We start from the raw sequence: 11852 nt of genomic DNA, 5'->3' as shown, positions 1-11852 counted from the left end.
AAATATACAAGGAGCAGGTTTGGTTTCGCTGCTGATGGCATGCAACAAAAGTTTCCCAATAAATTGGTGTTGAATCTATCTTCTAGCACTGTAAAACAGGGTGAAGTAATTTGGAGAACCTTGGTGCTGAAGCAAGCAGGTGTAACCTGACAATAACCACCATTAAAAGAGGATATATTAAATTGGGGAAACTATTATCTGGTGTTTATGGCTGATTTCCTGCCACTTTGAATTTCAGCTAATACCTGACTCACACGTTCAGGTGCTACTGTGCAGAAGGAACCTACTAGTGGGTTTGATGCATGGCAGGGCTGGGGAACCAGTTGCTGGACATCAGGCCCATCAAGCCACAGACCGCATAGTTAGCGGTCAGGAAACAACAGCCAGAGAGCTATGGATTTCTCTCTCGTGATTTATGGTAGAGCCAACTGTGGAACCTGCCGTTCTTCCCTTCCTTTCCTTTCCTCTTGTCTCTCTCAGAAACTGATTTAGAGCACAAGTGGCTAAGATGTGCTCCCAAATGTGGTGCATGATCCTGGACAACTGGTGCTGCTGATGGAAGTTGCAGTTGAGCAGTAGCTGGAGAGCATTAAACTAGCCACCCCTGATTTAGAGGCCTGGAGTTGAGGAATGACAGGGGACCTGGCTTCAGAGTCCTTTTCACTCCAAAATACTTCCTGGTTTTCCTCCAAGATTTGCTCATTTCAGCTGTCTAATTTTTTTTTGGGGGGGGGGATGCCATTGCTACTGTTAAAGCAGTTGGGTATATGAGAGAACCTTTCTGATCTACAGCAAGATACCCAATGAATTACCACTAGATCCTTATCTGCTTTACACCCTAGTCCAGCTAGAATTGCACCTGGATGGGATGAAGCAATCAGGGAAAGAGGACTCCTCTGCCCTAGGCTATTACAGTGGAGTCTTAAATGAAGCAGTTGCCTTAAATCAGGAATGGCCAAACTTGGCCCTCCAGCTGTTTTGGGACGATTCCCATCATCCCTGACCATTGGTCCTAGGGATGGTGGGAGTTGTAGTCCCAAAACAGCTGGAGGGCCAAGTTTGGCCATGCCTGCCTTAAATGGCCCCAAAGACCATCTCCTCTGGCATTCTCACAGTGGCCTCGGGGAGCCCATCAATGCTTTCCCCAAGTTTCGATTCCTAGCAAGTGTTATTTGGAGACATATTGCCCCCAATACTGGCAGTAGTACAGTAATGAGTACTTGTAGCTATTCAAAGTCTTATCCTCAATCTGAATCCCTTTTAAAGCTACCCAGATTCACAGTCATGCCTGCATTGTGTGGTAGCACATCTCATGGTTTCAGTATGTGGTGCATACATACATTTGTACGTGTTGAATATTCTAAGTTTCATTGTATGACCCAGTTCTAGTATTAGAGGAGAGAAAATGCCTACCCGCTTTCTTCACATCCTGCCATTATTGTATACAACTCAGTCACGTTCCCACATACACCGTTTTTTCCAGCATTACAAATGTATCCTTTCATTAGAGGGGATTTGTTCCTGTCCCATGATTGTTTTGGTTGCTTTTCTGAACCTTTCTCCAGTTCTACAATGTATTTTTTAGGGACAGTGACCAGATCTGTACAGAGTATTCAAAGTGCAGTATCACCACAGATTTGTATAGTAAGTTGTAATACTGACAGTTGTTTTCAACCCCTTTCTTAATGGTCCATAAGATGGTATTCACCTCCACAGCTGTGGCACACTGGTTGATGCTTCCATTGAATGTCTCCCAATACCTTTTTCCTGGTCAGTCTATCACTAGTTCAGGCCCCTTTAAGTGTACAGTTGAAGCCAGGATTTTTTGCCTCAATGGCCATTACTTTGCACTTACTTACATTGAATAACATTTGCCATTTGAATGCCCAGTTTGAAACCATCTTTTTTGTTCTTACTGCCCTGATCAGTTTGGTGCCATTAGTAAACTTGGCAATCTCACTGCTCATCCCTAACTCCGGGTTATTAGTATAATAGTTCAAAGCTCAAGTCCCAGAACTGATCCTAGGGGGGGCCCTACTTCCATTGTGAGAACGGCCCATTTATTCTTACCCTTTGCTTCCTGTTGACCAGCTGCTGATCCATAAGACCATATCCTCTTTATTTCATCACTGCTAAGCTTACTCATTAGTCTTTGGTGAGGAACTGGATCAAAAAGTTTTGAAAATACAGTACCGGTATCTACCACAGCACCTCTGCAGATATTGACGCTCTTAAAATAACTGGTATGGGAAGCAAGACGTACACACTGTGCTGGTTATTTTTCAGCAAGGCTCTCTCTTTTGTACACTTGGTAATTCTACCTCTAATAATGCTCTGAAATAGCTTTTCCAGTAGAGATGTTAAGCTAACTGGCCTGAAATTTCATGGCAGCTCCCCAATTACCCTTTTTAAAAAATTGGTGTTACCTTTAAGACCTCAAGCACAGAGGCTGATCTTAGGGTGTTGCATACTTTTGGTAGCCGATCAGCAATTTCACATTTCAGTTCTTAAGATTACACTTAAGCTCCTGTTGTTCAACACCCTTGTTTTGAAATGTTCCACACGATGTGAAGGATTTTCATGAGCTCAGGCGAACTATTGCAGCTGCCCAAGGGCCTGTTTTTAGCTGGCTCTAGATATATAGTTTGTTGTCATATACTGAAGACTGACCAGTGAGGACAAGCCATGCCCTCTTTGAGCCTGTCACGCACCAGTGTTCTCCCTTGCAGCTCATTGGCTGATATGGGGCATGGGGAGTGGTTTATCTTTTGTGTCCTCCTTCCACATTGCTGGTGGCACATGATGTCCTTGAATTCCCCCTCAACCCTTGCAGCCACCCAATCTAGTCAGTTGTTCTGTATGGGAAACAATTGGGGTATTCTAGTCTACCATGTAATAATAACTGGCTACAGCTTCATGCTCCCCCTCGGAGCAGAAGTGGTTCTGTGACGGGGCTGCTCCCCCCCCCCCTGCCCACCAGGCTTCAGAAGTAAGAGAGGCCAGACCCAAAATACGAGACAGGAGACTGAGGCCCTGATGCAGGTTTTTCTGTACATAAGTGTTTTTGACACCAAAGCATTGCTTAAAACAAATAAGAAGAAGAAAAAGAAAAAGCAGCAGCTGCAGCACACGCCCCAAAGGCCCAAAGCCTTGGTGGAAGAGAGAGATGGGGGCGGGGAGAAGGGATCGCTGTTCGCTTTTTCCAAGGAAGGGGGCCAGAAGAGGCAGCCTGTTTAGAAAACTGATTTTGGGGCTGTGCAAGGAAATGCAGCTCCCCGAGTGGGAAGGGGGCAGGAAACACAACACAAAAGAACAAAAATGTCACCACCCAAAACAACCTCCCCAGAGCAGGGGAAGAGCCAAAATAATAAGAGATTGTCCAGTCCTTGTTAGCACCTGTACAATAAAACTGTACCGCACACACCCACACCCTGCCCCCCTACCCTCCAAATGACCCCACCTCTCTCTCTGCTGCCCCCACCCCTTTGAAGACTGTACTGCCTTGCCATCCGAACTGATTGAACAAGGATGAAATTATTAAGAGGGAGTGGGGGGCAAATAAAATAGCTGAGACCGCCAGGTGCCTTTGGCTGTATAATAATTCTGTTTCGAAAAGTGGCTGGCTGGACATCAGAAACAAAATAATATGATCAAAAAAGGCAAGGGGGGAAATGCACCCAACCAGGGGTGCCAACTTGAATAAAGTACTGGGCGGGGGGGGGCAGGTGTCGCCTTGCTTAGCTGATCACAAGACGTGATGACTGCACACCATTTGAATGGTTATGCTCCTCAACTTTGGGGGGCCCCGGCCCCTCAAATATTTTATTGTGGAAGCTGAAGTTTGGCTCCTATGCACCCAACAGAAGCTGGGTGTCTCTAAAACAGAGGGGAGAGAAGAAATAACAGCCTCCCTCCGGCTATTTCATGGAGGACAGGAGAAAGGAAGCCCCAGCTTAGTCATTCAGGGGAATCCCAGAGGCGATGGTGGCTGCAGGAATTCGTCCCCTGTCTCTCCACCCACCCCACCCCCGAATCACAGTGATACAGACTTAGCAAGAACAAAAAAGAAAAAGAAAAAGAACACCACAAATTAAATACTAATTTAAATAAATACTCTGGAAGAGCTTGGGGGTGGGGAAAGAGATGCAGTTCCATGGAGAGGCTTCCAAACCACCAAGGCCCTGCAGCAGGTAAACGAGTGCAGAGTCCAGGGCACAGGGGACGGCAGCTTCCTACCCCCAGGTTGGGTGGGAAGGTAGGAGGGCAGGCGGTGAGCACCCGTTGCAGTTCGTCAGGGAGGACCAGGCAGACAGAAGCCCTGCCCGCGAGAAGGCCACCTTCTCTCCTTGGTCCAGATTATTGCCTCGCAGTGCAGTCCGACGCCGACAGAGGGGAATGCCCGGCCCCCCGTCAGCTGCTCCAGGCCTCCAACATCACCTCTGAGCCCAGCAGCTGAGCCAACTCCGGCTCGTGGCGCACCAGCTCCACCGTCTCTGCAGCGCACAGAGCCAAGGGGGGCGCCATGTGCTCCTGGATTTCTTCTGGGGCCAGCACCTGGCTCAATGACACCTGGCGCTGGAACTCCACCTTGGGCAGGGTGGTCACCTCGAAGTGTGGGAAGCGGGCCTGGAAGATGCGGGATGAGAGCTTCAGCTGCTTCAGCACGTCCGAGAAGAGGAACCAGTTGCAGGGCCTGGGCAAAGGGGAGAAGTGTGGCCGTCAGTAGGGACATGCTCTCTGTGCCCATCCCTCCCCTGTTCTCCATTTCACTCTCCCCCTCCCACCCCCACAGTCAATGCTCTAAAAGCTGAAATGCAAGACCTACCCATAAGCAACACCATTCCATCTTGATGGAAGCCCATTTTCCCCATATGTTGCTGGATCACAACTGCCATTATTCTTCCCATTGGTCAAACTGGCTGGGGCCAACAGGAGTTGGGGCTCAATGACATCTGGGGGGGCACATGTTCCCCATCCCTAATGTACTCAGAGGAACTGCCCTATCTTCTAGTGCTGTGTTTCCCCAGTAGTGGGTATCCAGCTGTTTGGGGGCTATGATTCCCATCATCCCTGACCACTGGTCCTGCTAGCTATGGGATGATGGGAGTTGGGATCTGAAAACAGCTGGAGACCCAAGTTTGGGAAACACTGTTTGGGTGTTTTTATTTAAAAAGTGCTTGTGCTGCAACTCCACGCAACCTCTCTCCCCAGCTGTTAGCCCCCACCTCACATCACCCAGGGCCACAACTGCCTGGTACAAGTAAGTGAAAAGGATGGCAGTGCTTTGTTTTTGAACACCATGCTTCTAACCCTCATGGGTGCCCATTATGCTTGAGTACACTGCAGCCTGTCCCTACTGACATCTCAGCAGTTGGCTGGGCAGAGGAGGGGGGAGACAAGACTTGGGTCAGGTAGTGGGGCTTCTGGGTAGCTCATCTCTGTGCTGTGCGTCCCTCCCCCACCCCCTGCCTAATAAAAATCAGAACCAATGATGCAAAAGCACAAGACATTCTGAGATCTGCTTCCTTTGCATCCTTTATCTGGGTCACAGCATTGTAACGACTGCAGCACCAGCAGTTTGGAATGGTGCTTTTGCAGATGCAGGATCTTGGCCACGACCCTACCTGCCCCCAGCCCTGTCCTTTTGGAACCACGGAGCTCCCACTACTTCCACGCTTAATATGCAGAATAGGCACCACATACCCCCCCCCAAAGCCTGTTATTTTGCCATGGTTTGCCAGGTTCTCATTTGTCACAGCAAGCTCTCTGAATGCCCCTCCCCTCCTCGAGCAGCTGGCAATACCTTGCTGTGCCTGTGTGAGCTGGAGAAGGAAAGGGAAAGTTGACATGCAAGCAAACGCGTGTCTCCTCACCCTTTCTCCAAGGCTCTCAAAAGCTGTTGTCTGCAACAGACCCGTCCTTCTGTCCCACCTGCTCACTGCCTTCCAATGACACTGGCCTTCGGACTTCAGGGCTCCTTTTTCTCCCAGCGAGCAGTGGGGTGGTACAATCTGACCCGTTCTCAAAAGCTCCCCAAGCTCTCCCAACAAGCAGATACCGCCATTACTCACCCCCTGGAGACAGACACTTCCAGGTTGTAGCAGGGGAGCAGCGGCTTGTCGGAGAACTCAAACATTAGGTGGTCCGAGTCCTGCTCATCTTCCTCCTGATCAGAGCTCCCAGGAGGGTTGAGCAGAAGGTCACAGCTGATTTTATCTTTCCCCTCTGAAACAAGGGATATGGGAAATAGAGAGGGAGGTGAGGGAGAGGAAACGCCATGGGCTCAAAGAACTCTGCACGCACAACCTTGCTCCCTAGCCTTCTGTGCCCAGATCACTTGCTGGACAGCCATCGCCATAGCAACCCAACCACGGGCTGCAAAAGAAGCCCAGTATGGAGATGCCTGGAGGAACAGCTGGCAGAAGCCAATAGAAATTTAGAGACCACTATGGGGCTGTGTTATGCTGCAATGCTGCAGGAGTGCAGAAGGCTCAGGCTGGGTGAGGAATTTAGCTCTGCAAGAATGACAGTTCCTGTTTTGAAAAAACCCCATGCATCTAGCCTTTTTAGGTACAGAGAAACATCTGGCAGTGGAAGTGAGCTGGGTCTCCTGATGTTTCAGAAGTCAGAATGTAAGATTTCCAGTGGTTGGGGTGCATAGCTCATCAGCCCCTCCCAGGATCAGCAAAGCTAGAATAAATGACAACGTCCCCGTCCCCCCAATGAACAGTGGAACAAATCGTGCATAATAAGGAAACTTATGCACAGTGCTCAATCCTTGTCCTTTAGAGCTACCTACTCCAAGGTGGTGCCCTCCAGTTGTTTTTAGACTACAACTCCCATTACTCATGACTGTCAGCAGTGCTGGCTGGGGTTGATGGGAGCTGGGATCATGCAGCATCTAGAAGGCACCAGGTGAGGGGAGGCTACTTTCGGCAGGCAGAAAATTCAACTCTTCTAGACTGCATGGATGCAAAAATGCTGGGTTCCTCTTTCCCACATTTAAACAGGGAGTACAAACAGTCCTAGATACATACTGCCTCTCATTTCCCCACTCTCTCCACCCTCAGGATGGGAGAGGCCAACTTCCTCAGACACAGGAGCAGCAGGCTCTTTTCTCCCACAGAGAATGGCTGAAATTCTGGCACAAGGTACGCCAAAAGTCACCCACCTCTTGCTGCCTACTGCTTGCCCAGAGCTGCTGTTAGGGCAAGGACGGGGAACCTGTGGCCCTCCAGATGTTGCTGGACTCCCAACTCCCATCAGCCCAAGCAAACGGTTAGGGATGATGGAAGCGGAAGTCAAACAGCACCTGGAAGCCCACAGGTTCCCTATCCCTGCCTAGGCTGAAGAAGGGAAGCACCAGCAAAGGAACAAAGAACGGAGGAAACATCCCAAGGTGCACTTGTGAGACCAATACATCTTGAGCTTGAAGGCTCTTCCACAGGGGCAACCAAACCAGTTTCTTCGAAGGGCAGTAACTGGGCAAAATCACCCACCTTTTGAAGAAAATGGTTCAAACACATCTTTGAAAATCTTTCTCCTCCACTCAGTATGCTGCAGGAGCAAGTGGTTTCAGACCAAAAGACAGAGTGCTTGGGAAACAGATAAAAAAATGCCCTGTACTTGCTCTAAACGTCCTGCCTCTAAGGATGGAGGGAAGCCGCCAGCTCCATTACTTGTTGTTTCAGGGAGCAGGGAAAAGAGGTAGGTGGGGTCTACTCACCTAATATAGTGCTGCTGTAAAAATCCCAGGCTGTATGGGGGTCTCCTTCAGCTCGACCCTGCAGATCCAAGAGGTAATCTGCAAGAAGATAAAATGGAATAAAGGAAGCTGAGACGTCAATGTGTTTTTGGGTGCTTACGCAAGGTTCCCAGAGTAAGAGGGTAACCTTTTGACCTGGGGTGCCAGATATTTTATCTCTCCTCATCCTTGTGGCTGAACTTTTACAGGTAGGCAGAGGCAACCCATCTGCTATCGGGTTACCATTAAGTAGGCAATCTTGCTCACCTGTTTAAGTTAATTTGTGGAAGGAGAAAGTCACCAGGAAGCAGCAAGGAGCAGAAATGAACTCTCTCTCATCAGCTGATGGGTGGGTACTTAAAATACTGATGCTTTGGCTGAGCATACCAGCTCCATGTGGGGAACAGGCGGGCACAGCCCATGCAGAACTGAACAGCCCACCAGCTGATTTCATCCACCCATCAAAGTGATGTCAGGTGATTGACCAGAGAGGGCACAGTTTAGGGGAAATGGCCTCATGGGCCAAACTGGACCCAAGACTGGCCTGCAGGATGAAGGTTCCACAATCCTTGCCATAAAGACTGGTTAAAGCAGGGTTTCCCAAACTTGTGCCTCCAGCTGTTGTTGGACTACAACTCCCATCATCCTTAACTTGCAGGACCAGTGGTCAGGGATTATGGGAATTGTAGTCCAAAAGAACAGCCGGAGACCAACGTTTGGGAAACCCTGGATTAAAGGCATAATTCAATGTGGATTTATCATGAAAGATTGTGATGTTATGATAAATCCACATTGAACTTTGCAAGCCTTTAATGGAGCAAAAATCTTCGTCTTTTGCTCACGGGTACCTTCTAGCAATATTCATGTGGGATTCCAGTCTAATGTTTTCAAGGTAGAGCCCTCCAACATGAATCCGTCCAAATCCCTCTTTAGAGGGAAAACTATGCACCAGAATCAACCCAATGAAGCATGCATATATCCTGCAGAATGAGGTCCTCTAGTGCAAATCAGGCACTTTTCCTGCAAAACCCACGTGCATTTTCGACTGCAGCAACACACACATCATATCTAGTATCCAATGGCCGGGGTGTGTGTGTGCAGGGGAATAAAATTGCTGCCTTACCTTTGACAAAAGGAAACCTACCATTAAGGAAGTTTTTCATGTTTTCGCTGCTGGCCAGCTTCAGGGCAGTCTGCCCCGAATATGTAGCCAGGGTTGGGTCAGCACCGTAAGAAAGCAGGAGCCACATGATCTCCAGGTTGTCATTTGCTGCAGCGTCATGGACAGGCCTGCCAAGAGACAAAGAGTTTTAAATCGGATTTCATAGAGTCAAAATGCTGGAGCTGACCAGGGATCTCCCATTCCTCCCTGGGCTTCCCCATAGGCCAGCCATCGGGGGACCCTTAAGGAACCTGCAAGGGACCCTACCCCTCCTGTTTGCCTTTGTGAAGTGTTGTGTACTCTCTCTGTTAATGACAGGTGGTAGGCTCAGCATCTGCTTGCCTACAAGAGGTTCCAGGTTCAATCCCTAGGAGCTTCCGGTAGGGCTGGGAGAGACCCGCCTGAAAAACCAGAGAGCCTCAGCCAGCCAGTGCGAACAATATGCTGAGGTGGATGGAAGGGTCCTGTGCTCTGCTATATATGTTAAATAGGGAGAAATGAATATGGAGAAATGTCCACTGTTGGTCTGTCCTTGGTAACTGAGCAACCACCATATTATTAATAAATAATTATCCCGAGCTGCAAGGATTTTAAGTACCAGACATGAAGGAGCCACAGCTCAATGGCAAAGCACATGCCTTTCAAGTACACGGGACAGCAATTTAGTCCCCAGAATTACTCGATAAAAGATGCAGGCACTGCCACTTTGGGCTCGGGACATTGCAGAACCGCTGCCCCTCAGGGTAGATGAGTGCATTAGACGGCCCATCCATCATGTCTTTCTCATGGGGTGTGGCCTGGACTGGTCTGCTTTCAAGATCGCAGAGGGGTCCTTGCTGAGGCCTTCTCCCTAGCATGCTATTTTCTATGTGCAGGGATTTTTAAATAGAGAGCAGCTCCACTTCAGCAGACAGTTCTCAACCTGCAGAACTGGCTGAAATTCAGCGCAAGATGCCCCTCGTAGAGCACACAGACAAGGTAGGTTGCATGTATTTATTTAATTGCCACCCCAGCTTTCCTCCCAAGGATCTCAAGGAAGTTCACGTGGTCTCCCCCATCTCTTTACCCTCATGAAAAACATGCAACATAGGTTAGGTAGGAAGGGTATGGCTGGTCCAAGATCACCCAGAGAGTGGCAGAGTTGGCATTGGAACCTGACTCTCCTCTGCCCTAAATCTGACACTCTTAAGTACTGCACCACAGCAGCTCTCACTGGCTTAACTCGTCAATGTTACAGATCCAGAAGCTAAAACGGGCCACGTGAGGCCCAGAGTCAGTGGACAACTTAGCCCCTGGCCAAGCCCCTGGCAACTGTGGTTCCTCAGCAGTGGTGAACTTGCCTGGTGCCATCCTGCGCACTGCAGTTCACGTTTGCACCATGCTCCAGCAAGAGCTGTAGGATGTCCACCCAGCCGCGAGCGCAGGCCTCGTGCAGGGCTGTGTAGCCTGCGTTGTCCCTGTGGTTGACATCGTTGTTTTCCTTCTGCAGGCAGTACATCACCACATCCTAGCGAAAGAACCCCCAACCCAAGATTAGTAAACAATGGCAGCACTTGTCTCCTGCTGTTTATCTATTCCCTCCCCCCTTGCAAGAACTGGCACCCACCTTGTAGCCAAGCCGGGCTGCTCTCTGCAGCAGTGTCTCCCCGGCATTCTTGTTCACTATCAGTCGGCGAGCTTCAGGGGGCACTGGCGGGGCTGCAGGGGACTCGGGGGCTCTTTCTGATTTGTGCTGCCGGGACTTGTTCAACAAGCAGGGTTCCCGAGCTTTCTTTGGAGAGCGTGTCTTGGACTGGCTCAGGCGTGCCTTGGCCTTTAAAAAAAAAGAAAGAAAGAAACACAAAGAACGATTGGGGGGATTGTGAAGGAAGAAGAGTAGTGTCAGAACAGAGCTAAGCGAAGAATAATTCTGAACCTCTTAAAAAAAAAAAAGCTTGCATTCCACAAGGTCACAGTTTACATCAGTAACACGTTTACTTTTGTATGCACGCTCAATCCTGCTTTTGCTAGCCATGGAGAAGGGCAGAAAATGATATACAATATGGAAGTCCGGAAATCTCAGCAATATAAATCACCCTCTCCAACACCATGCTAGCCCAGTTTCCTGGGATTTCACAGGCATCACTCACATTTTTTAAAATCTTAAAATATAAAAAAAGAAAACCGAGACTTCCAAATGCTGAATTCTGCTCCCAATAATCCATTCTGCCTTTGCATTGTGCATAGGCGGGCATAGCCAGGGCGGATCGCCGGTTTGGGTTCTGAACACATACACATACACGGCTTCTGATCATATTGAGAGCCCTTTAAAATAAAATGAAAAATGCTGGCAGATACATTCACAGGAACTGAGGAAGCAGCTGTACACCAGGATGAGACTCTTTGTTTTGCTTAAATTAGTACCGTTTACAACAGGGATGTGCTGCCTGTAGCTCTTCAGCTCCCTCCCACCCAAGCTAGGAGGGTTACAGGTTGCCCATCCTTGGTCTGGCAACTTCCCAAGGCCCCAGGCAACTGAGAGAAGTTATTTCCCAGCAACTGCTAGCTAAACTTTTTAACTGGCGATTGAGCCTGGTTTTGTAGCTCACACTCCCACAGAGCCCTGGGTGCAGCACCCGTCTAACCCTATCCCGAAATCGACACCAGCACCTCCTAAGCAATACTGTACCTTCCCCTCTTCGCAGCTGCCTGAGAGGTGTTTGGTTTTGCATTTGCGTTTCCCGGAAGGTTTCTCCAGCACATCCTGGATGGGAGCAGAGTCAGGGTGATCCAAGAGGAATCCGTTGTGGAAGTCCAGGCGTCCTTGGAGGGTTGGAGAAAGCCTACTCCGCAAGCACAGGTCCGAGCCTTTGCTCAGCACAGCATCCTTGTGCTTTCGGTACCTGAAGTCTGCAAGGCAAGCCAGAGGGGGATTAAACAGAACAAAAGAAGCTCAAATGCACACAT

General features: G+C 49.1%; 1 protein-coding gene across 8 annotated transcripts in view; it reads right to left on the bottom strand.

Moving 5' to 3' along the window:
* Positions 1-4085: 4085 nt before the first annotated feature.
* Positions 4086-11852, bottom strand: part of BCORL1 (BCL6 corepressor like 1) — a 42818-nt gene continuing 35051 nt past the window's right edge. For all 8 annotated transcript variants that reach the window (XM_033137143.1, XM_033137140.1, XM_033137139.1 and 5 more), the window contains 7 exons: positions 11575-11795; positions 10513-10719; positions 10247-10413; positions 8889-9034; positions 7727-7804; positions 6072-6225; positions 4086-4693 (listed from right to left, as the gene is read on the bottom strand). In XM_033137143.1, the coding sequence (XP_032993034.1) occupies positions 4411-4693; positions 6072-6225; positions 7727-7804; positions 8889-9034; positions 10247-10413; positions 10513-10719; positions 11575-11795 (1256 nt within the window). In that variant the 3' untranslated portion in view covers positions 4086-4410. The remainder of the gene's footprint in view (positions 4694-6071; positions 6226-7726; positions 7805-8888; positions 9035-10246; positions 10414-10512; positions 10720-11574; positions 11796-11852) is intronic.

This window comes from Lacerta agilis, chromosome Z (genome assembly GCF_009819535.1).
Source record: "Lacerta agilis isolate rLacAgi1 chromosome Z, rLacAgi1.pri, whole genome shotgun sequence".
Classification (NCBI taxonomy): domain Eukaryota; kingdom Metazoa; phylum Chordata; class Lepidosauria; order Squamata; family Lacertidae; genus Lacerta; species Lacerta agilis.
This window is presented reverse-complemented; position numbering and strand designations above follow the sequence as displayed.